The sequence below is a fragment of the Ostrea edulis genome, chromosome 5 (genome assembly GCF_947568905.1).
Source record: "Ostrea edulis chromosome 5, xbOstEdul1.1, whole genome shotgun sequence".
NCBI lineage: Eukaryota > Metazoa > Mollusca > Bivalvia > Ostreida > Ostreidae > Ostrea > Ostrea edulis.
In genome coordinates, this window is record NC_079168.1 from 19302990 (window position 1) to 19330402 (window position 27413).

Sequence of the window (27413 nt, forward strand, 5' to 3'; positions counted from 1 at the left end):
ATGCTCGGATTTCATCAGGTATATCAACAGGAAAGGCGGACTATCATGTACATAATGATCAATTTTCAATCAAGTAACTGTTCAACTGGTTGGTTGCCTTGTAATAAAATCATGAAATACCGTCATTAAAAAAAACAACCAGAAAACCGAGGTGAATCTGCAACCCATGCTGAATGTACACCATATATGAAATCAACTTTTACGTGTCTTGTCGCGTACACAAGACTATTGTGCTTTCATTTCATATATTACAAACTTCCCCACCGATTTCAAATCCAAGGTGTCATTACTTTCGGTACCTGGGTACATTATAGAAGACCTGTAACATCTTGAACTTTGCTCCCCATGTTGGGTCAAGTGTTAGAAATGGCATGTAAAAAGCTGCCAAAGACTCAATGGGATATTTCTTTTCGAAGTCAGACACTGAACAGACCATCAGAAGAACACACAAGCCAAACATTTAAACTCTTTTTAATTACAAAAATAGAGAATAATAACAATTGTAACACGTCTACAGCCATGCTATACTAATACATCAATGAATGGCAGCGGACCCAAATCCTACCACAGAATGCAGGGACATAGGAGTACAAGGCCAAAGTGAACAGTTCCAATGAAAAGTGTCAATTAGTTTTATTTGATAGACAATTTCCAGAATGACTTAGCCGATGAGAATGACTTGATGTAAAATCAATACAAAAATGAGTTTGAATAGTCAGCTCCCACACAATAAGAGTGTAAATTGAGGGAAAAGCTCTAAAACGCACACTATTTATTAAAGAAGCAAAAGACGTAAAATACATTTTAAATAAGTTCCCCCTTTTATATAATACATTGTTTTCACTCGAGTGTTCCACTCAGTCTTCTGCACTTTCCAGTGGTCTTTACCAGGTTTTACAATAGTTTACATTTTACGTTAACTAAAGAAAATTACAACACAGATTTCACTGTACACAATCAAATGGAAAGCCAAAATATTTATTCAATGTAAATGGAGAACTTGACTACTTGAAAGGTTTTTCCTGTCCAGCTTTCTGTTAGAAAATAGAGAAATGAAACCTTTCTGAAAAACTGTTAATATTGTTTTGAGGGCCATTTCCCTAACAGCAGTGACTAGACGATACATAAAACACCTAGGTCTACAACAGGGTATCAGTTATTGTTCTACAGAACAAAGGTCATGAGAGGTAGAATGCCTTCACCCTGATCAAAAACATCACTTTTCTCTAACACAATTTTTTCCCACTGATTGTTCATTGATTTTAAAATGGAATTTTCCCACTAATTGTAAAAAAAAAAAGGAAGAAAAAAATTCTATTTTTTTTTTTTTCATTTAATGAACTATGAAAACATGGGTGTTTGAAAATGATCTTATTTTACACAAGAAATGTACATTATATGTCTCTCTCATTCTCACTGCTCAGAAAGAAAAAAAACATTCTAAAGCACTAACATGTAACATGCATTCTCCTGAATGTCTATCTACATTCACAACACAACAATCAGCTTGTTTGCCAAAATCACCAAGACACTTTCACAATCATGGATTTATTAAATGTTAAATGCTTACATCAACCAGTTTTGACATTTCTCCTTATCAAGGAAACAGCCTTACACTTGCCACACGCTAGAATGTATAAAGCTGACACTGACAAAAAAATTGCCCTGGTCCAGTCCAATATTCTTAATACCAGACAATTTTTTAACGAAAGTCATAATTCATATTCACAACAGCACATTCACGAGTATTTCATAATCAAAAGGAAAACGTATGAACATAAACTTTTTAAAAAATATTTAAATTTGTCACACGCACATTTTTTTTATATCTAGAAAATCACAGGGACTACTACAAATGGGGGCAAGAAATGTGTTTTTTTTGTTAATTTTAAACTTAATCACATCATTTTGTACACGCCATCCATTTTTTCTCCTTGCTAATGTATCCACGAAAAATCTCTTTTCGCTGTAACATAGCACTACTTCCCAAGATCTGCATCAGGTAAATGTTTGTTTGACTTGTATTTTATCTGTACAATTCAGATAATTACAAGCATCTGTCCGACACATCTAAAGAAAAAAACTAACAGTGAATCGTTTCTCCTGGCTTCTTGTCATAAGCATTTTTCCTCCTGCTCATTTCGAACCACACTTCGGTCGCCACACAATAAATGCCAGAAATTCTCATGGAGAAAACTATATAGCTTTTGTCTAAACAATGAATCTTTTTTTTCACAGTCTGCAAATGTCTAGTACACACAACCTCAGGTTGGCTTAATTAAACAAGCTCTCCGATCCCTACCAGCAGGAACTCATTATTCTCTTCTTCTCTCATCCAAATCTTTGATAATTATAATTATGCACCAAATATCCATTTCATTTGACAGGGTAATCTATCCTACTCAAGCATAAACCAAGATGGCAGCTTATTTTTGCAGCAGTCATTTCCAAATCATTCCAAAGATAAATACACAGCATTGTATGATTGCTCTGCATATTTTGTTCTGGATTTCTTAGATCCCTACATGATTTTGCCATTTTCTGGTTGTTCTGCCATACTGATAGATCTGTAGTAGACAATGGATAAGTTCTTCAGGGAAAACATTGAACTTACAATCACGGATTAAAAGATGACTTCATACAATGTGGCTTTCTTGTCACCAGAGCCTGTGACAATGTATTTATCATCTGTAGAAATGTCACAGCTTAGAACTGATGATGACTCTTTGGACTGGAAGAAAAAGACAAAATATTAAAATATAAAATCGAGTAAAAATAAAATCAAAAAACAATGGCAGTATCTCTTAGTGACAGGTGTAAGTACATCAAAATTATTTTTGTCAGTTTTTGAAACTTATTTTACAAAGTATTTCCCCTTCAAAGAGGGTATGATTCTTCAATGGAACAACCTTGAATCCATGTCATCCAAGTATACTTTGTTCCAAAGTTTAGTTGAAAATTGCCCCAAATTTCTTGAGAAGATGAAAATGTGAAATGTTTGCACAGCTGACTAACTTCAAACAGATAGAGCTCACTTCAGCTTTCAGCACAGGTGAGCTAAACATTATCAGACAATTACATTAGTAAGTCTGGTTGAATCAACATACCTGAAATATGCTGGCACCATATGGAGTCCTCCATGCATTCAGGAGGTTGTCTTTGCCTGTGCTGACGAACCACTTGCCACAGTAGGCAAATTTGAGAGACAGAACACAACTCTCATGGAGGTGGAGCTGGTACTTGTCGGGCTTGCTGCAGTGGAGCACCTCCACATTACTGCTCTCCATTCTGAAACGCACAAATCCAGGCTACTAGTATCTCATTTCACAGTGTTTAGTGTCTATAAATTTAAAGTCTTACATTGAATACATTATTTTACAAATATCATTTTGCTTTAGGGTCTTGCAGTCCAGTGGATGGTTGTGTAAAGCCATTATCAGGATTTCAATTCAAACAATTACATTTTTCAAAGTTTCCATACTCAATTTCAATGTCATGGGGGCAACTTTAGAGCCTCACAAGTATGAATACGACAGCCTCTTGTCAATATTTCATTAACGGACAATAGGATTTACTCTTTTCAGCTGTGTACAATAGTCCAATCTATAAATGCCCTTTTCCATAATGACTAGACATCCCTCCACAAAGACCTGTACAACGAATTAAAACAAGTTTCTTGGGAATTAAGGGATGTGAAACTGATCACACTTACCCTACAGCTAGCCATTCTCCAGTTGGACAGTAGCCAAGGGAGAAGATCTGAGAACTGAAGTCATGTTGCTTTAACTGCCTTCCCTGTGGGTTTGAGATAAAGAGAAATCAATAAGGCATCATCCAAACATTGATATAGAGGACCTAGTCACTCATTGTAGAGTTTCAGCCACTGCAGACAACAGGCAGCACTCACTCAGTCGTAAATACTCAACTGTATCAGCAAGGATCTTCTGGGGAATTACAATTTCAGAACTTTGGTGTTTGTTGTGGAAAAAAATATGGCTGACATTTTGATAATAGTTGGTAAACTGGGGGGTGAAGTCCCTTCAATACAATATACAGCTCATCCAAATAGTTGGGATTTATTTTCTCATTGATAAAATCTCCAGAAAGACAAAGTTAAACTTTCCTAAGATCATGTGCAGGAATACATTATGATTCCTTTTCCCATACAAAAGATAATACTCTGTGGACTTATCAAACTATTTGGAAATGTTAATTGTAATGAAGTAAACAGTCTTTCAATGTATCATATTTCTCATCAATATACTAAACAATGTTCTTAGCCCATTCTAAGACTCCACACATCCTCATTAAGAATTGCTTCAATGTCTAATGAGGTTCCTCAGAAAGTATTGGTCTTCATGAAAATACACGTTTCTACAGTCTTTAGAGTACATCATCCTTGTTCTACCAGCTTTCAGTTTCATTTTTGAAATTTGATAGTGGTTAATACCTCTCTGAGATCCCAAGAGCGGACTGTGTTGTCTAGTCCTCCAGTCCATAATTTGGTGCCGTCTGGTGAGATATCGATACAGCTGGCCCCATCTGTGTGTCCCTGGAACTGTCGCACCAACGTCTGGTTGTGTAGATCCCAAACCGCTATGTTACCATCACTACAACAGCTGAAGCAAACTTTGGAGTCGGGGCTGATCGCCAGAGCATAGCATGCTGGAGCACTTGAAGTCAGCTCTGCCTTAATGCGTGGAGTGGGCTATATAATAAAAAAAAAACAGCTTCATTAACCACATTTTTTTTCTAAGGTAGTATCATCAAAACAGCATTATATAATCACTTGCATTAAGTGCATGCGGTGTGCTTCGAGGAGGAAGTGAAACAGATTATGACATACAAAAAGCCTCCATAAGAGATATTTCTGATTACAAAGAATTCCCCACTTACCCCCTCCAGCCTATACTGCCATTTATTTTATAAAATAACACATACAACCCCGTAATTCAGATCAAAGCCCATCATTATGGTCTTCTGAAATAATCACTGCTATTCTGAACCAATCCACATGTTTCATACTCTCTTCAATACTTAATCTACTTTTATTTCAGAGGTAAAATTTAACTTTTATGCCTTTCAGTCATAAACTGAGAAGCTTCTATGTTTTACATCCATTAGGCTAAATCTGCATCCTAAATGATGTCTAATGAATAAGGATAATTGTCCAAACACTTGTATTGACGAATAGACAGGAAAAGTCAGACAGAAAGTGCCTGAAGCCAATGGACCGATTCCAAGCTATAATGGTTCCCTAGCAGTCATTTGTCTACAGCCATTAGATTCTACATCAACACTGACTCTCCTACCAAGCAGAGTCATTCAAGGACATGCAAGCATCATCAACAACCAAAACACAGTACATCATTTTCTGATTTTTTCACGAAAAAACCACAATATTCAACCAATCATTTGTTTCACATTTTCCTTACAAATTATAAAGGTACTAATTTGAACTTTTCATGATCATGGAAAGTGGTTCTATTTTAAAAACAGTCAACAATTCTAACATATGTATCAAAAGAGCTTAAAAGCTTTTTATTATCTCAGTAAGCATAGAAATGACAGGATTAAATTGGTTCTAACTACTAAGCTTAAGATGCTCTTCAGTCAAGGGTTCTCTAAAATTCCTGTAAATACTTACAGCTGCGAGATCCCATATAGACAGAGTGCTAGCCTCGCCTCCCACAATTAGAGTCCGCCCGTCCTGAAGTAGCTTGATAGATCGAATGTAGTTATCCCTTTGCTAGAAAGAAAAAACGGAGAAATCTTATTACATATAAGTGTGTATCATGATTGATCTGTAAATTAAACATTCTTTTTGCTTCCATTTTGATTACTGTAAAAGTGGTTATTTACACTTGGGTGAAATTTACACCAATTATGCGGTCACAAATCAAACATTCTTTTTTCTAGAAAGTCCAATCAAAAGACTAGGCAGAAAAGGGACAGAAATTCCATTATTGATTACATGTGACATGGGCACTACAACTGAAGCCCCCCCCCCCCCCTTCCTCCACAACAGGGACACATTAAAAGCAACATCAACCCCAATTCTATTGCAAGGGGTTAAAAAGTTTTTTGAAATTTACCTTATCTAAAACTATAATTCATGGTGTCCTTATGTTGGTATGCCTCCGTACTTCCAAATAATTTAGATTCTAATGAATAATGCTACAATTTTACCTGCCAAGTGTCAAGTTAGCATTTTCTGATCGTAATTATGAATGACTACAGCGGGGCAATGACTTATAAACACACTGATGAAGAGGTGTGTGACAATAACCCAACTAAATCATATACATTATAACAAATCCTACTGCAATAACCAAGATCATGTCAGAATTTGATCGTGTTACTGCAAATGTTCCCAGCTACAGTGCCTTCAGTGTTCTTGTGTTTATTGTCTCCGGAATGAAAATCTTGTAGGATTTCTTATTTCATTAATTGTATTGTACCTCTTATCTATAGTTTATTGTCAAACATTGAGAAAAATCTAATACACAATCTGCCTATTAGCCATAAATCACTGAAGGAACATGTCACAAAAACATATTGACAATTTTGGATGCAACAGTTCTATTTCTGCGTACAGACAAATGGAGTCTGTTCATAAAATAACGGAAATTGCAATTTTTCTGAACATCCCACACCATGTTACAAATAAAGAAAATAGAATCCAATTGTTCATAAATACCACAAGAAGCACACACATCAAAAATACCATATGAATCATAAATACCAAAAACAATGAAAATGATGTCATTGCTTACCGAATCTTGTTTATCAAGACAATGATGTAGATTTCTTCCCATTTAAATGTCTTGCAAAATGAAACATTACTTCTACAGAGATTTACATTTATTTGCATATTATAACCCCAAGCCAAAAGGAAAACAAAAAAAATTGAATTGCATATGCAACTTTGGTCAAGGATTTGTATATTTTTCCATATTTAGAAAATTCCTCCACAATCTACTGCATATCATATGCAAATGACTTCCAACTTATTGACAAAAACATTTAATTACCAACAGAAAACCCTCGAATGAAAGAGGAAAAACTCATTAACTGTAACACTGTTTATGATCCTCATAATTAGAAGTGTTGGTTGGCATATTTTGACTGGAAAAAAATGAAGAAACAATTCTAACAGAAGCTGTGTGATAATATCCTATCATTATTTGTTCATATGTCGTTAATCTTGTAATAATTAACTCACACATACCAGACAGTCCAGCTGAGAAATAGGGCTCTTGTTTCCTGGCTGACTGATATCCCAGACTTTCACACAACCCTGTTAACAAATCAAAACACAGGGCATGTAGCACTGTACAGTATTTTGTGAGTTACCATTCATTAGTACAGTTTATTTCAGTCACAAATCTTGCTCACTGTCAAGTTTCTTCATGAAAAGCTTTACAAAGCCTGCTTATTGTGGTCAAATGCATGTGAATGACCGTACCATTGCTACTTAAACGATAATTTCAATCTTAGATGTAAAATGCAGATCATATAACATTGATAATTAATATTTCCATCAATTGATATTTTGGTCATGCATTGTCTGAAATCTTTACCAAATCGTAAAAAAATTGTGATGCGATGAACAAATTAAGATGGCCAAACAGTGGTCTATACAAACAGACCACTCCAGCCAGTTGGAGAGTCCATAGCAGCATTCCTATTCTATATGCTATCATATGTTTGTAATTCTTACTTTATATCATTCACTTTACATACATATCTATATATCTTTATTCTAGTACCTCATATCACTGAGATATAGTGGGTGCATTAGAACATTAACCAGGATTCTGACTTGCAGGAGGAAGACGTGGGCAAGAAATGTGGTGTTAACAAGTGGTAATACATGACTCACGATACACATCAAATTATCAACTTCCACGGGTTCAATTCTCATTTGTCATTAATTTGTTCAGAGACCTTTAACGTGACTGATTTTTAGTTCTCCGATTTTATGAATATAATTCGAGATACCTTTCCTCCAGTATAGACATGTCTTGTTGGGTTACTTATGGTGACGGCACATACAACTTCCCCATGGTTTAGGGTGTTGATTTGCCGAGCATGGCGAGGAATTCCTGGTCCAATCAAAGCATCCGGTGGAAATGGCACAGGTTGCATCTGTCCATCAGCACTTACATGGAACGAGTAGGCACTGAAAAATAATGCCTACACTTATTACATCACCCACATTTACGCCCTATGACCCTTGTGATTTATATTTGTAGAAGATTAAACTATGGAACAGGTGCTAAATGTTTTTCCTTTCTCTCATTAGTAATAACATTAGCAAAACCTCTCATATACTCTTATAATTCTCATTTCCGTTGCTATTCAATAGCAATTGAAATTGCAACAGTTGTTCATTTCTAAAATAAATTATAAGAGTTAATACTTGAATCTCTTTATTTTTCAATTCATAGTCTTTGGATATCACTTTTCCCATTTAATCATAACTATTTCTCAATTAAATTGAGAGATTCAATGTGAATCCTAATGGTCATAGAAAATTTGAAAATATTTTACGTACGGTTTTCCTCCTGTAGAATTGCCCAGGGCTGGTCGTATATGAGCTGCATGGGCTTGGTTAGCGTGGGGGTCACCTTGGAATAGATTTCGGTGGTTAAACGCTATGTTATTGGGTGATATATTGTTGTGGAGGGCAGCCCCTATTCCATTGCTGTAACTTGTTGAAATATCAGCAGGCATACCATGATTAGGGGGCATAAAAGGAGGGTATGTACCTGAAACACAGGACATACACTTAATAAGATTTACTCAAAATTCTCCATTTTTTATTGTATTTTCATGAATAAAAATCATTATCTGTCACTTTTGAATTCATAAATACTAAGCATAATATTTTCAACAATTACGAAATCAGATGAGATTATGTGAAAATTGTGCAAGCTGATTTATTTGCAAAGAATTGCTTTACATTTACACTATACATGTAGTATAAAAAGATAGCATCAAAACATTGTAGAGTGAGAGAGCTGGGCTAGACTTTGTTGATGCCTGGTTTAGATGGGGGGGATGTAGCAACTTCAATCTCTCACTTGTATCTTCAATGGCTTGGCCACTTGTGAACAAATTTCAGTCATTCAACAGACCCTTGAGATGATGAATAAAACAATTCACTGTGGAGGAAGTACAACTTGGGGCCCATTGAAAACAGTTCAGTTTCTGTACTTCCCTATCAAATGTGGTATTTTGTCATACATGAACATTATGATTTATTTTTATCCAAACATGCAAGACACTTTTGCTAAAGAGAGCAATACTGTAAACCTAAGAGATTCTACTTATTCTTCATTAAATGCCTTGGTTTCAATTCAAGAAAGTGTACCAATACTATTAGATTATCGCATTCTTAAAAAAAACCTGTGTGAATAATAAAAAAAAAAACCTGTGTGAATAATAAAAAAAAAATTCTAAAAGAATGTTTGAAATTTTCCCAAAGTTTCTAAATTCTACTCTCCCAGTCCTTCAAAAATCACGTGGAGATGAACTTCTAAGTGAAATTTAAAAAAAACCAGTGCCAATATCAACAAATAGCAGATTTACACGAGCTGTTGGGTTTGAGGAGGGAGTGTCAATAAATTTTTGCAGACAAGAAATTTCTCTTCTCTGTGTTCAATAAAAAAAAGATTTCCCTAATGTTTTTATCAAAGTGCAACATCACCAAACATAACAGGAAGTTAAAAAAAGTTGTTAGTGTCAATCAACAAACTCCTCTCCAGGGGGCGCTCTCCCACTCACCTGCCAGGGGGTACTTCACACCTGGCTTGATGGCCCCACCACTACCGCTTGATGGCCCTGGGGTGGTGTTTCCTGAACTTGTAGGTGTTGCTGGCTTTGAAACTGGGGTAGAAGCCTTTTCATTGGGAATTGACTGCAAAAAGTAGAATCAAGATGAAAAAATGAAACACACAAATTCATACATCACATGTAATGAATTAAAAATTAAAGAGCTATATCATGTTCAACTGTAATCAGTTGTACGAGAAAGGAAGAATGGAATCAATCGGTATACCGTATCCCCAAGTGCAATAAATTAATCACAGAAAATGACACTAACAGTCCCCCTACTAGACCTTTCTTAGTCCTATAATTATTATCCAAGGTCGTTTTTGTAATCACGAGAGAGAGAGAGAGAGAGAGAGAGAGAGAGAGAGAGAGAGAGAGAGAGAGAGAGAGAGAGCCTTACATCTCTGTGTTTCGTGGATGTTGAACTGCCATGTGACGATGCATCACTCCTGGGACTAATTCTGTCATCTACTGGCTTCTTGCTGGCTGAATCTTTTACTTTTTCCCTGGGAGAAAGATCCCCATTCATGGGTGCACTGTCCTATAAAAAATAAAGAGGCCTGTCAAAACGTATAGTGGATTTTTATATGCTGCTTGTCTTACCTACGATTAACATGGTCAGGTGTAATGTATCGTATACATAAAAAGTGTGGGAAACCTGCTACCTGTATCTGTGCTAAGATACGGCTATGAAGTAAAAGTTCGGGTCAAGCACCTGCATAGTTCAAAGCAGATACTCTCACTTTTCCACTTTATTAAACGTAGAAGCAAGTAAGAAAAAAAAATCAAGATAAGATAAAATTTATCTGTTTGTAACATGCAGAACAGCATTTCAATACATTGACAAGATTTTAGTTCATCTCCTTGCTATATTCCTTTCCTAATCTAATTGCCTCCAGTGGATGCATTATCTATAATTGATCAAAGCCTAAACCACAGCAAGGGAAAAAAAAGAGTGAAGCCTGAAAACCTATGATAAGATGTCAGAGAGAGAATAATCATCTTGTCCAATTTTACAAACAGTGCAGATATCCCTGAACTGGCAACAAGAGAGGGGGTTCAAACCAATCTCGGAATGAAGAGGGTACTTGAACAATCGGAAGTTATTGACATTCGACAAAGAACAGCTGCATACTAAGTTTAATCTGTGTTCCTCCTGAACATGATAATGCACATTTTCTTCCTTGTTTTGTTTTATCATCTTGACACTATTCTTCATCATGAAAAATAAAACAAGTGGTGGATCTAAAGAATTTTAGATTCCTTTGTCTTTTTATATTGTCTTTTTGTAGTTTTAAATCATTTCTACCGACTTTCATAGACTGGAGGTTTATATCAAACTTTTCTGGACTTGGTGTGAATCTAATTACAGTTTTTCAGTGTTAATGGATTCCTTACCTCTCCAATATTATCGTCAACAACCAGTTCTTGATCAGACTTTTCACCTTCGCTGTCCTACAAAATGAAACATAAATAAGTCTTCTGTTCAGTATCTACACTAATCACTGTTTTGTCTGTAATAAACCTTGGATGTATCATTGTTTACTAGTATATTCTCAATGTAAAATCTAAGACACCTTGCACACAAGTGTCCTTTCAAGTTCATATAAAAACCTACATTTGAAAATAAAATGAATTGATACCTAGTTTGCTTGTATTAAAGGGGATATAAAGACAATTGAAACTCGGGGTAATTTCTTACCTAATACTTTCATTGTTTTCATACCCCCATAATACAAACTGGCAAGACGTTTATTCCTTGAAAGCAAAGTTTCATTTTCTATAAAATTAGACCCGACAAATATTTCTTTCTCAAATTGATCAATATTCTAACTTTCAAATGTTTCTATTCTAAAACCTCTCTTGAAATTGGAATTTGTGCTGAGTGGTTCTGAATTCAAGGAAAAGCTCTCAAGTCTTTTGTTTCCTTACTGTCTCATGTGAAAAAATTCATCAGGAATTTCCAAACTTAATGAGGAAGGCTCTCCTTAACAAAGGACAAATCCTGTCCATGAAGTGATAGTTGCAAACCATCTCATTATCAATGAGCCATGCATGTGTTTCAGGGGGGGAAAAAGTCCTCGTGTTCAACAGGAAATTACACTTAAAACCCATTTAGCATTTGGTGGTTATCTTCTTCTTGTTGCATATAGCTTCATATCCGTTATTCAGAACACTTTATACACACAATCTCTTTATCTATTGTAGTATTTTCCTCAGCCATCAAAATTTCGTAGCTTTCAAATATCTTTTTACTTGAAAACACAAAAGTCATACGACTGTTTGGAGCAATGCTGCACACAAAATTCCAAACCTAAAGTCATAAATATACATCTACTAGTACTTCTATACAAGGATTATATTTTTTAAGTTGTTCTATATATAGGTAATACTCACTCTCTCTTTCTCGTCCACCCGCCTCTTTTTGGATTCTGTTACTTCTGGAGTCCTACTACGACTGGAATACTTTTCACTGAATTTGTGTTCAAATTTTTCCCGCTCTCTTTCCCTTTCACTGGGAGATGCAGAGGACCTCTATAATGAAAGACAGTCATTGTACTTCATCACACTCAACTTTTGTTTCAATCATATCTTTTAAAATAATAAGATATTTCACACAGGTTCACTTGCAAAGTGTAAATGGGGAACAATCAAAATACAATAATTGGTAGGAATTCATGAATTTTTGCTTTTTGGAAATGAAAACCGTTAATCAGATCTTGTTAGGAATGACTTTTATAGCGAATTGGCAATCTAAAGCCTGTTTGTGGCAAGTAATATTCATGAATGAATCAAAATTTACACCCTATGTACATGTAGACAGTGACTGGATGGTAAGAACAAATATTCAGGAAAAATGGGGAGCTTGCAAATCTAACAGGTATTTCTTGCATGAATTAAAGTGGTTTAGAGCACCACCAATATACATCTCTAATTTCCTATATCAATGGATTTTTTATGACACATGAAAAACCATGCAGGTAACAATTAAGGACATAAAAAATTATAAACAGATAAAGAATTTTTAGTCCTTGAAGTGTTTAATAAGGAGTCGTTATACTGCTGTGCAAGTGTAAACACCCTCCACTAATAAAACTTCCTCTTATATTGTTCACTGCGTTTTATTGACCTGCTTCTTGGGGATCATTTCCTAGGCCTGAGAAAAAAAAAACTTGAAGCTTGTTTCATATCACCAAGCCTTCAAGCTTTCCCTAACCTCAATGTGGGAGACAATGAAAGGTACTCCTTTATCACTAAGGCTCTTGTAATACAATAACAAATATTATAAACTGAACTAGTTTGAAGTGCTTGTCAAACGTTTTTATGACTCCATTATTCAAATACTCCATATGTATTTGTCCACCAAGGCCCTTGTACTGTGCTATGAAATGGTGTTTACACACAATTCTATTCCAAGTTCAATATGGCCCCCTTATAGATTTGACAAATATGTACAGTCTATGAAAGTCAAGTAGAAAATGATAAGATATAGACAGATTAAAAAATAAGGCAATATTTTCTGAGAATTATTAGAAAATCTGTTGCAGGTGTCTACCATATGGGGGTTGTTACTTCCCTAGAATGGGTCTTGTTACTAAGACGAACAGAATTTCAAAGACCAGAATCTTAAAAATTCTTCCCTGCTCTCACACAGTATCCATGGCAACAGACAATTCTAGTCATTTGTCACAATTTACTGTCAAGCATTTTTAAATTACATTAACAGAATTAGAGAACATTGCAACTTTCAAATGTCTCTACCTACAATTGTTGCCATTGATTTTTCATCATTCAGATAATGTGAATTTTTTTTTTAATTTACTATTGATAAAAACACTCTCTTAATACATAACTGTCTGGATCAATTTGATCTTCCATTAAAAAAAATTCTAGCTACATAAATTACATAATCATCCTCTCTGATATGTTTACAAAAAGATTTATTAATTTTTTTCATTTAAAAATGTGTCCTTTAAAATTCAAAATATCACCCAAAATTTCATCATCGATATATGATTTTCTGTTCCCAGTGGAAAATTGTCCCCATTAGATGCCTTTACAATCACTTGCATCAAAAGATTAATTCAGTAGCTTAAGTTTAAACTGCTTAAATAGGATTTCCCAGACTGAATCTAATCCTTGCCACCTTCCTCCAGAACCCCCAGATAGAAAACAATGAAATTTGAAAAATCCCTGCAGGTTTTTTTCTTCTGTTTTCTCATGTCTTAACACCAATGCCTACACTCCATGTCAACCGAGGAGTATTTGATGAATTATTTTTTCATAATGTAAGCCTTAAAGGGATATATATTCCTTATCTTCAGTACAAACTTAAGATGCTATCAATCTGCCACAGGGGTGTGGTTTAAATGGAAAATGGACCAATCTCTCTCTTATACCATACAGATTTTTACATATTTTGTTCAAAATTAGATTACCTGTGGTTAATGTCCAGTTACAAAAGATCTAATTCTTTACAAGATATTTTCTTACTAGCTTGCCAAAAAAATAATGATCCCTAATAAAATTGTGAATTACAGCAGATCATAAAATCTGGCTTATGGCCTATCAGAGGTAATCACACCATAACTAATTCATTTATGTAGTGTAAATCTAATCTCTGTCTTAGTATCAAAAACTTCTTTCTCTGACAAGTGACCAGATCTCCCATTATCTTCCAGAATTGGCCTCGCTCATTTTATGGTCCAACACACACATTTCTACACCTTCATGACACCAGAATGAAAAACTCCAGCAATAAAAAAATGTACTGATTTACATCTGATTATAGATTAAACCAAGTTTTAAAAGAAATTTAATTGCACCTTGCAGGTCTCATTTCAGCAAATATTTGGAAAATGAAAAATTGTAATCTTTTAAATTGATGTCTATAATCTGTCAAAAAAAAAAAAAGTCTTTTCACTTTTATTCCCCCCAAGGTATGCATTTTATGCAGGACTCTACTCTGCGAAGATAAAAGGTACTAAAGCAAACTGTACACAAGAAAATAAATTTAAATGGGATTACTCGGAAAAAAATTAAATGAACTGGTTCCAGACATGTTCTTGCACAGTAAGCTATCTCTGTATACACAGAAGGTGTGTTTTGGAAACATACACCCTTTTCCCCTCCAAGGAATATCAATTTTCCTATGCAAATATGTAGACAACCTTATTGACACAGGAATTTACTGAAGTTGATAAATTTGAGATCTCGGGGAAACATTGACATTAATGTTTAACTGTTAAAACTGAACTTCCATGGCTAGAACTCATTGAATCGTTAATTGTTTGATATTAGGCTTGTAGAAGAAGTGTAAACAAGCACTGAGAAAGACAAATACAGCAGCAATAGTGAGTAGGTAAACACTGAATAAGAAAACATCCTGCAGTCTTGGCCAAATAACAACAAACTTCAATCATCTTTTCTTCAACACAGAGAAGTTTGGCCAAATTAAAATCTTTTGAACAGCTAGTATACAATGTTTCATTACAGATTCAACAGAAGAGGTTCCCAGCTAGGGAATTTTGAAAAGGGAAAACTTGGGTGTCAAAAAGCGACTACAGATTTGGAAATCATTAAGCTACAGTAACCTTTGGATATCCCTATTTCCACAAGACTTCCAATAATTTCAAAATAGCTGGCCTGATAAACACAGCCTGTGTCAACATGGGTTTGTTTGAAACTTAAAGCAATCCATTTGTGCAATGTACACAAAGCAAAGGTACACAAGGGTTTGGATTGATTCAGTCAACTTCTAAACTTCTCTTTATTTCCATACATTACTAGTCTGGAATGTTTTATCATTTGGGATCTGTCAACAAAAGAAGGAAAATAACAAATATATAGTTTTGGGACCTAGATATTTACTTAGTTCCTCCACTGAAACATGGCACTGTGTGCCAATAATCAGTCAGAAGACCTATACAAACACTAAATATCATCTTGAGTAAATACAAGCCTGTGCGCAACTTCAACAAGTAGCTAATATTCTATCAAGGCATACAGAACTAAGCAAATTTACATTTCTCACATCATAAACTTTCTTTTCAATTTTTTCCCAATGTGTATTTATTAAGCTTTGTACTGTCTGATTTGATAGCAATCCTGCAACAGAGGACCTTGGCTTCTGTCTACATTAATCAAGTTTTTGCTCAATGATGAGTGAATATTTCCACAAACAAACTACTTTTCTGAAAACATACCACTTTTCAATTAATAGTATTTTTCAGCAAGAAAATAAAAGAAATTTCAAAAAATCTCATCCATGTGTACTTTCCTATGCCTGTAACAGAATGGGCACTCATGATCACTTTAGATTTCAGAGGCTTTAGATACCCACAGGTGATCAGCTATGTTAGAGGTTCAATGAAGCATGATATATGATCAGCTTACCCTAATATGATTTAACCCTGGTGACACAAGACCCAAAACTTGTAAATATTGTGCCACTTTTTAAGGTGTACTTAGCCACATTATAAGTTATAAAATCTGTTAGCAGAAGTGCTTAGTCAAATGAAACCCATTTAAGCAAGGAGTCCTAATCCCTTCTCCAAATATGTGGAAAATTTCTCTAGGGAAGGGATCAGTCTGATAGTTATATCAGTTTATTCCTGCAGTTTGAACTTAGAATAAAATACCAGATTTATTCAACCAAAATTACAAGAGAGCAATTTCTATTTTTCTTCTTTTCATTTATTCATTTTTTTTGTAAAAAACAAATAATGCAGATTCAGCTTATAAATACATTGTTCAAAGTCTTTTCCCCTAAAACTAAGTCCTGAAGACCTGAACTATAAATCTCAAGATTAATTTTATTACGAGAAAATTATTAAAAAATTTCCTGGATTCCACAAACTGCAAGTGAACAATGATTACCTATCCCCTAGCCATCACAAATCACCTATAATAGACAGAAATTCCCTCCCTCAGTGACAATGGGAATAAAATCTATAATCACACTTCAAATTCGGCTCTGAAATCCCTTAAGCGGCTGAGAAAGCAATATTTTCTAAGTAGCTGTGAAACTAATTTTCCAATATGGATCATCCAGGATTCCCTAGTGGGTTCAATTCACAGTGTGATGAAAAACTACAGCAATGCCAAATATGAAACATGATGGTTAATATTCAATGGTTTTATATGAAATTCTCCCTGTGAATTCCAATGCAGTTCCTTAATGATGGAAAAACCTCCCCTTGCTCTAAAATTATCTTTTCGGAACGCATTATTCTTTCATTGTTTGTGGGTGGGAAACATATGCCAATTAAAGACCCTGCAAATTGACATGCACGTATATGTAACATGCAAAAACACATAAATTCTACCATTCAAGAATTTAATCTCTAAACTCTTTCGGAATTATCAGAAGATTAACACGTTAATCCTATCCCCTAATCCTATAACACATCTGATTAACAGATTAGTAACAGCTTTACTCTAATTCTGATTGTAGTAGTAAATTAAATCTTGCATTAATCTACATCTCCATGCCAGACAAGTCAATCTGATGTCCTTGATCAGGTCGCCTTCCAAAGCCTTAATTGTTCTTTATTAATTTATTTTTTAATCAGTTAGTGCCTTCAGCACCAAGTCCCTCAGAATCAGACTTCATATTTTCACCGATTCTTTGGGGTTTTTTTCCCTACATCCTCTTTTGTTGAATCTCTACCATCATTACACAAAAATCAGATAGTAATGAGATAGCGAAAGTGAAAGAAAAAAAATACTTACATTGTGTTTGTCATCTGAAAGCGAGAGAAAAAAAATGAATTAGATAAACATCCCATCTATTTACTCAAATTAATCATCACAAATACCATCATTGATCACCTCAATACAATCAATACAATACTCAGCATGGTCGAGGCTAAACCAATATTTACTCTAACACTGTCATTAAAGTTCATCTTCTTGATCTAAAATTACACACATCTCATTCCAAAAATAAATTCCTCTAAAAGATTACAAATTGCATGAAACATATATGTATATTGGTTACTCGTTTTCATGAAAAACAATAAACTTCTAAAAAAAAAAAAAAAAAAAAAAGTTTAGAGAGAAATGAAAATGTTTTGTTAATAACATTATTAATGCATATAATCACTTAGGCAATCTGCTAGGGGAAAATTCTGCAGCAGAGAAATTTGCAGTGCAGTTTGGTGGACCATGACACAAGTTCATCGAACAATCACTGCCGATTTCCCCCTTACTGCGATCAAAAAGAGTCAACGTGAATGATTTAGTTAATTTGAGTCGTAATGATAGGGAAACAAAATCAATACCAGATAAATATTTAATTCCGCCTGAGAGCTATAGAAATTCTTTAATTATCACAAAAAACACAACAATTACTTTGACCCCAGGGTATTTTAATGCATATTTACTGAACGAAAGCTGTCAATTTTCTTTGGAAAAGCATGGAGTCCGGAAGAAGGTGAAATAAATCAAATAATGGCCTTTTCTCACTTTATAAATTCAAATTTCTCCCAGGGTTTTGACACAAAATCCTCTTATCTCAAATTTTTTTCTCCCAACCCCGAGAAGAGATCATCAAAAGAAATTGCATGCAATACAATATTCCTTAATCTATCACCAGATCTGTGGAAAATAACATGGTTTTGAGTCATATAAATGAGGTGACTTTAGTTCTGTTTCGCGAGCTCTACAGGACACACAATCTCTTTCATTGATCTCTTGAGCCAAGTAATACAATTTATGATTTGCATTTCCTAATGATTTTTTCTCTCTCTTTCCAAGTACACAATTCAAACTGCTAATCAAACAATGGTGCCGGGATTGTCACCTGAATACCAATGAAAAATAGGCATATTTTTCTTCCCTACAACAATTTACAAATTCCCCGGGAGTCAAGAAAATCTTTTAATGAACCACTTCCCTCTATTCAAACAAAAATTTTCCTTATCTGGGGAAATATAAAGTTTTATCTGTTCACGATTGTCAATTAATGCATTTTTTATCCACTTTTCTTGCTTAGAAATTCAAATAATCTATGATGTGGCAGAGTCCTCATCAGCCCTAGCAATGAGGAAATATCCTATACTTCATACCATTTTTATGCAACTCGTTTTACCTTTGTCTTCTTTGCTGAGATGATGTGATGGTCCCAGACTACTACCTGGAAAGGCTAAAAGACTAGCAGCACTGGAGACAGGGAGTGGGGGTTGCAGCCCCGGGGGGTGAGGTGGCATTGGGAATGGTGGAGCTCCGTGACCATGGCCTGCTAGGTGCTGACCTGCCTGCATCTGTTGCTAGAAAGAAGTGGGCTTTGTCATTAGTGTGTGACCAATATTTCTCAGATAAAACTTTAATTTTCTCTAATATCCAGTAATCTCTCATAATATATTCCTGAAGTCATTAATTTTTTATGCGACAATCAATAATTTCATTTACACACATCTGTGACTAAAATGTACATTAATAACATTATGGGGGAATATGACAGATCGTTGATGTTTCATGCACTTGACCAGTACAGTTCAACCTTCTGGTGGCGATACTGGTGTGACATTAGTTCATGTGCTATAGCTTACTCATACTCTCTCGTTTTTAATCGTTACTAAAAAAAAAAAAAAAAAAAAAAAATTTACAATAAATAATACCATCTTTCCTCAAAAAATTCCAGACACCACAGATAATTTTGGTTTCTTGAATTCTTAATTTATGTACTACACAAGTTTGGCTTCCAGCATCACCATCAAGATCTGTTGAATCTCTCCATACAATAATACAATTAATAGGCTTGTCTTTGTTCATGTTTCACCCACCCCAATAATCTGGTTGAGTTCTGTCATTGTGACTTGTTTTGCACGCTCCACTGCTGCGGCAACCTGCTGCTGATGCTGTAAAATAAAATCAACATTCATATTATCAGTATATCTCTTTATATGTGACAGTTTGGTATAAAATTTGCTGAACCAATTAGCTTGATGAAACTGATTTGTTAAGTATACTTGCCTCTTGAGAGAGGAACGGAATGACTTGAGCACATATTGCATTCAATCGTTTGGCTATTTCAGTCTGAAAAAGGGTGCAAATATTCAAAATATTATCTGCAACAGAGAGTTTTAAGACACTAAATAAATTAATTCATACTATCATTTACATGTAAATCATTAGGAAGTTTTATGGCTTATGTCAGCTTTTGATGTTATTTTCAAATTATGTTAAAACCAATCAATAAACAATTTATAATCAAATGTTGTTAAAAATTGCTGATGGTATCTTTCCTGTCATCTGTATGACTGGCAGCTGTTTCTAATGACTCTTGAACTCATTAAGGTCACACTGTCAAGATTACAACCAGCAAAGTCCTTCATATCACCAATGTCAACATGATAAAATAAATGTGGAATGTGTAAGTAGTGGATGTTCATGTCACATGGTGGAAATCATGTGATCACCTGTCCTCATGTTATCAATATTTTACAAGCATGTTGACACCCTTTGATGTATTTTTCTCTAGCTGTCTTGTTTCACGGCTGTTTACTCAGGTGTGAAGATTCTCTTTTTAGAGAATGGAAAATTAGTGTTACTTTAATCGTTATTCATACTCTACTTCTAGAAAGAGAGAGTGCATTACTAAGTTGCATTCCAATGAGCCACAACAGAAGGATTGAAACACAATTACTCCCAAGATCCTGCAGAATAAAGGCCCTTCACATCTCTGATGCATTAAACATACTGGTATGTCTTTATTATGCAGCTGGTGTTCAATATTCTGGGCTATTGTCAAGCTCAAATCAGCAAAAATTCTGTCAATATTTGAAACACTTTCAGATTTCCGGATACAGAAACTGGGATCTGTATAATGTATCCACTCCACACAGCTCTCAATACAAATACAAACAGCTCACATTCCCAGTGTAAAATTTATGTACACCAATTCATCCAAATATCTACCATCTGTTACAAAACAATTTGTTTAACGTTGTATGTTTTTGATAGCTGTGCTTAGTGCTGTGAGAATGCTCGACTAATTCTGCATGTTCAGTTGCATTATTTATGATGAAAAGGCTGGATATTTTCCTCCGGGTTATTTTTTAAAACACATGCTGTACAATCATTGCATTGACAAAGAAAATCTCAGGATTGAAACCACTCAGCCACACTACAGAACAGATGTCTTACTATACAACATTTTCAAAACAGAAATCAGTCTCGATCCTGTACATTCCTATGGCATATTGACTTTCATCAATGCACGTCAAGGTCTATTAGTTTCAATGAAATTTAAAAAATCCTTTAAGAGTTTCACTTTAAAAAGTTGTACTGGATTGTGTATTTATCACTAGGCATGTATTTCAGTCAAGCTCCACCCACTTTGTCAATCACATGAAAGATCTATCCAATAAAATCTATCAAATCTGGTAGAAAAATATTTACTATGGATGCCAATGCAAAATACATCCGACACTGGGTTTCTTTCTTATCGGTAGAGATGTTTTAACCTCAGTGCAGCCGGAATTGATCTAATTCATTCTCTGCATCTGTTGGTATGGGGTTTGGGGGTTTTGCTTGTTTGCCGAGGATGAAATTTCAGCTGTTTTATCATTAGGTCCTATCTCTTGGCTTTAATTCACACAGGTCCGTATGCCTCAGAAAAAAAAAAAATGAAGAGTGTGCATTTGCAACAAAAGCACATTATCATATTCATCATTTGCTGTTAAAATGCAGTATAGAGACAAGTAAAGCACTATTTTTAAAATAGGGGGAAAAAAATCAATTTCAGTAAAACTAACGTAACTTCAATTCTACTCTGAATATTCTATGAATTCTTATCATGGCTATTCATCGGAGTTTGCAGTTAGTGATAATATTATTAAATGCTACATGTCAAATCACCTGGGTATTTCACAAATGACTGCTGATGCACATCGATACACATGATAATTTCTCTCATGGAGTGCTCAATGAGAGAAGCTTCCATTAGGATTTTTTTCACCCTGATCGGCAAATTTGCTCCGTCTAATGAGTTTGAACAATTTCAATAAATCATTTTTCAGGTAGAAGTCCCCCCCCTCTTTTATCAGAGCTCTCATTCTGTGTACTTTAAAGGAATGAACATTTTTGAATGAGACAACATCACACCAGTATGGTTACAATTTTTGAATAGGTTTTTATACCCTGGATAAATATTGACTGAGTAAACAGTAACAGCCTCAAACTTTATGGGCCGTCATGAAGGTCTGGGATTGTTTTCCATTCCCCTATTGATCGGAGCCCCTCGCATGTTCCAACATCTCAAGTGTTTGCATATGAAACAAGTCAACAATACCAAGTTGATATTAGAAAAAGGCTTCATCAGATATTAGCAATAAACTATTATCGATTCCCCATTATGGTTTCATTAAATAAAGCTATTGACCAAAACAAAACAAAAAAGTAAACCTTGTTTTGCATTCCTTTGATAATTCAATATCTGTCTTCGTTCCGATTGGCAGATTTTCATTCAGATATCTATCACTGGTTCATTTCCCAGTCGTACCTAATGACTTGCCTTAAAAAGTCTTATTGCCCTCTGTAGTTGAATTAAACACAAATAAGAATCATGTGCAATGATGGACACCTTTAGACCCAGCAGTTAAACTTGAAACAGTGATACGATAAACTGTTCATATTGTATTGCTCAACTGACTTCACATGAAGACAGGAGCAAGACTGAGCTCATATGTTGTATATTTTCAATTAGCATCAGACTGTTTAATCTCTTGTGAGATGACACCATTCTCATGAATGTACAAACAAATTTAGTAGAAGTTGAAAAATCACAAGACAGTTTCCATGGAAACTAAACAGCAACACAAAACTCAGACTATCAATTGCAGTGAAATTAAAAAAAAAAACGACATTGATTTTCATGCAAAGTCTAGAGTTTCTCAAATAATCGCCTCAAGACTCCTGGAGACTTCGATGAGGTTAGCATAGATCACACTCCTCTCCAATGAGAGAATGTTGTCGATTTGTGACTGCAGTGACAAAAAGATCTGAAATTACTTCTTTGTTGGTAACTGTCAACTGCAGGTCTTCACTTTCTCTTCTATTTTTCCCCATCAACAATCATTGACACAAAAAGATATTTGTCAATATTCATATCAATTTGACTTAGTGTTCAAGAAATTTCAATCCTACCATTGTAAGGTATCCTAATTTGAAAGGAATGGTCAAGAAGATGAAAATGGCTGAAACCTAATTGTGAAGAGTGAAATTTGTATAAAATCTTATCACCAAGATCTGACCTCTGTGTACAAGTCTGGTTGTCTGTGAAGAGATAGCCCCCTTTTATACCACTGGCAATAGGCCACTACCTAACCACTCACTACATAGTTCCACACCGAACTATTTACTAAACATCTCCCATCATACCAATCAGATTGGATTAGCATTTACTCTTGCTGAATGAAAATGTAGTGTCTACTGTGCTAGCCAAGTCAAACAGGCTACAAGACAAGGCACCTGTTGTCAATCATTATCACTAACAGGGAGTAGTTCTTAAAGCTATGAATGTCCTACAGAATTAGTTTTAGCCAAGAAAATAGGTTGTATGACATTTTTTTTCTTAGAAGTGTATCAGAAATGCCACAACAAGCCTATCTGGTAAAAAGAGAAAGATATGGTCAAATCACAAAGTTTCCACTCTCTGTCCTTTGAATGCTGTGGTTCCTGGGAAGCAGTTGCCAGTACACCCTACCCCACTGATATCCCCTCACAGCTAACAGCCACTACAGATCACAATTTCAACAGGTTATAGCTTCTCTGTGTCACTTGAATATGAGCTGTTCAAGCTTTCCCTCATGAATCAATGAGCTTGGTCTGTGGTCATACGATAAAGTGGCAATGAAACAACCCATACGTATAAAATAAATCTTTATTTACCGAGATACTCCTTGCTTTTAAAAGTTTATGCAAAGTGTATTTCATATGTTTATCTTTCCAACAAGCTGTCTAGGTGTATGTTTGAAGCAACACCTGCACACGAGGATAATTTTTGTGGTGGATTTGGTAAACAGTGATAATTTACACGACACTGTAGCTATGCTCGACATTCTTGATCGATGGAGTTGTCTCCCTTTGAATAAGAAATTCACACCCTAGCCTGGATAATTTTGAGGGTTAAAGGTCAATGAAATAACTCACCTGTTTGTGCATTTCAACGTTAAGACCATAGGACATCTCGTAATACTGAAAACAAAGAAATCATGTCTGACAATTATTATTCCCTTGACTACAGCAAGCATTTAACAAAGTGAAAAATGTGCCTCATTTTTAGGTATTCATCATCAAAAATAACTATTTTTTACACTAGTTAATTACAGTAAAAAACGTACACATTAATTTGGCAGGTTTTTGAGCAGAATTATCATATCTAATCTCTGCAGTTGGAGTTCTTAGACGCCCACTGCTCTCAAGATTATCAAAGGTATAAATAAACATCTGAAGGTGGTGGGCAGGTGAAATATTTATCTAGACCTGTTATTACTTATAATTACATTACATGCTTACTTTCCTCTTGAAAGGGGAGGATACTTTGGAGGCAGTCATGCATGATTGAAAAGCTACACCTTGTGGTTATTTTGACACCAACTTGCATAATGGATGATTAATAACCCCTCTGACCATTATGCTAATTAGTGTAGTGGCCTGATATAAGTGATAAGTTCAATTCTACTGCCTGGCAAGGAGATTTAGATAAAATTATCTCTGGATGAAAATTTTTGGAGGGAAAATACTTGACCAATCATGATATAATTTGATAGTGGAGATGGTTAAGAAATTTGGGAGGAAGGGGGGGAGGGGGGTCACTCAGAACTCATACAAGAGGTCTCAACAACTTTTTTTAATTGTCTATTTTTTATTACCTAGTCATGCTGATAAATAGGTACAAGGTGTATCAAGTTACAGGTTTTAAAATCAATTAACAAAATATTTCTGAGGATTTCAGACTAACAACATCAAGGAGAACTTGTAGACTTTTAAATTACGCGACAAGTTCTAAAATTACAGTCAAACCGAGGGCTCTTCACATGCGGGGTAATTATACTATTGTGTTCAGACGGTGCATGCATCACCAAGTTCAGAGCTTTGATAACAACCAACTAAAATACTTTTATACAAAACGTTCTGCTTAAGTTAACATGGAAAGCCCCCTTTTACGAATAATGGGGAATTTCGTGAAGGACAGGATGTATATTTATGTATATTCTAGAATTTCATTGCTGGTGAACATAATAAGATAACTATGGTAAATGGCATACCACTTTCGCGTACTACACGTTACCTGTGTGTGCAAATTACATGCTTGTTGATCACAGGTAAACATGTTCATTACATTTGGTCACGCTTGAAATGATATTCACTCACCATGACATAGTGTCTTTGCATTTCAGTTTTCTCTTGGGCTAATTTTTCACACTCCATTTTTAAACTGTTAAAAAGAATTGGGAAAAATCAATCTCATTACACAAAGCACCGTTCACGATATTTTTATATTATTAATGCATGCTGATGGCTTTCACTCTATATTGCATGAAATAACAGCTGAAAAAAATCAGAATCTGAGAATTTCTGAACGTTGCTTACGTATGGTATTGTGCTTGCAAAAAACTGAATTCTTCTTTGATTCGATCGCACGACTCTGCCACAGTGAACTTAAAAGGCTGGCTGGGCTGATGCGGAGCCTGAAACATAACATAATTCAGAAACCAACTCCACGTGTTGTTGTAAAAGTGTGTTAACATGAGAAATTCACACATGACCCCATTTTGTAAAGATATCAGCGGGCATTGAAGCGTGCTTTAACGGTACAGCGATTCGTTAAATCATTTGAGTACCAAGGCAGTTCTTCTAAAACTTCTAACGTTAGAACAGAACAGAGAGAGTTTTGTTGTTGTTTTGGCGCGCGTGAGAATGTGAAACTTACCGGGTGCCTATTTGGATACATCCTGAGTTGTGTGTGTGTGCAAGTCACCGAAATTCCTGGAAAACTCAAAATATATAAACACAATATGAATATAGAACTTTCATACGCCGCAGTATTCCTGAGAAGCTTTAAATGGTCACATCCCCGGTACGGCGGACGAATATTCCCAACATCAAACCATCGATTTAGCCATGAAACCAACTCCCTGAAGAATTTTTACATCCCCTAAATAGCACAATAGTGACGTGTTGGTCAATTATAAGTATCCATACAAAATAGGTATCATAACACACGTGCACTGAATATAAACAATATTCTAACGACTGTGTAGATAAATATTGCAATTAAAAGTTCACAATCCACAAACGAACGTCTAAAATTCGTGTGAACGCCTTGTAAAATACCACACACATATACACACGTTACGACTGCCGGTTAACAAAGCAGACTGTAGTAGTGCTAGCCATATTTGGAGCAAACTGATTGGTCAGATCAACAGCTGTTTATCGGCTCAAAACCCACGTGGGTTTATAATTTATGCACACTCTCTTTGACTTCTGCCCAATCGGATGTCAGATTAGGCGAAATTATCTAATAAATATTCAAAATGTGTGAATATTAAATGAACAAGTGTGCATATATTAAGATTAGTGTGAATAATAAGTGAAAACTGTGAATAGTGATAATTAAGGCGGGGCAAGGAAGCGTCACTCCAAAAATAAGGAAATTAACACTATTTATATATATCTTATTACACACAATGTTAATATTGATAATAATTCATAGAAATTCAGACTTCACTTTCAGGACAAACCAATAATTTATTAAAGTTTGTGTACTAAACCATCAACTCATTATATAAGTGTACGTTCAGGGTGGACTCATAATGACCATGTACTTCTGTGGCTGAGAATATATGATTATTGAGCTGAGAAAGATATTTTGGTAAAGTACAGTATTGTTACATATTTATTTATGGTACATGGTATTCTATATGATATGATGTGGTATGATGAGATAGGGAGCACGTATGGTATATTATGGTACAGATAAATATATAATATAGGCTATATCATATATATGATATAATATGATACGGGTATGATATGTTATGTTACAGGTATTATATGATACGTTACGGGTATGATAAGTTATGTTACAGGTATTATATGATACGTTACGGGTATGATATGTTATGTTACAGGTGTGGTATGATACGTTACGGGTATGATAAGTTATGGTACAGGTATGGTATAATATGATACGGGTATGATATGTTATGGTACAGGTACTATATATATATATATATATATATATATATATATATATATATATATATATATATAGTTTATTCACCAATCAAGGGCCCTCGGGGGGCATGTACAGGTATTATATGATATGATACGATACGGGTATGATAAGTTATGGTACAGGTATGATATGATACGTTACGGGTATGATATGTTATGGTACAGGTATGGTATGATACGTTACGGGTATGATATGTTATGGTACAGGTATGGTATGATATGTTTTGGTATGGTCTGGTACATAGAACGGTACACGGGTGGTATGTTACGGTGTGCATGGTACTTCTACATTGTAAAACATGGTATACTTATTTTGTCGTACA

At 35.0% G+C, this 27413-nt stretch overlaps 1 protein-coding gene across 5 annotated transcripts; it reads right to left on the reverse strand.

The window, feature by feature from the left end:
• Nucleotides 1-455: 455 nt before the first annotated feature.
• Nucleotides 456-26249, reverse strand: LOC125650086 (transducin-like enhancer protein 4). 5 transcript variants are annotated; one of them, XM_048878044.2, is made up of 20 exons: nt 25781-26249; nt 25441-25538; nt 25222-25285; nt 23998-24042; nt 19819-19881; nt 19629-19703; nt 18935-19112; nt 17575-17588; nt 12238-12375; nt 11239-11295; nt 10241-10381; nt 9793-9925; nt 8561-8774; nt 8005-8185; nt 7232-7300; nt 5648-5749; nt 4451-4708; nt 3713-3795; nt 3108-3288; nt 456-2731 (listed from the first exon to the last, which is right to left on the reverse strand). In XM_048878044.2, the coding sequence occupies exons 1-20, from the start codon at nt 25799-25801 to the stop codon at nt 2624-2626; spliced, it is 2223 nt and encodes a 740-aa protein (XP_048734001.1). In that variant the 5' UTR covers nt 25802-26249; the 3' UTR covers nt 456-2623. The 5 variants fall into 5 exon arrangements, with proteins under 5 accessions (XP_048734001.1, XP_048734002.1, XP_048734003.1 ...); XM_048878045.2 differs by having other exon boundaries at nt 18935-19106; nt 25781-26230; XM_048878046.2 differs by having other exon boundaries at nt 9814-9925; nt 25781-26230.
• Nucleotides 26250-27413: the final 1164 nt, after the last annotated feature.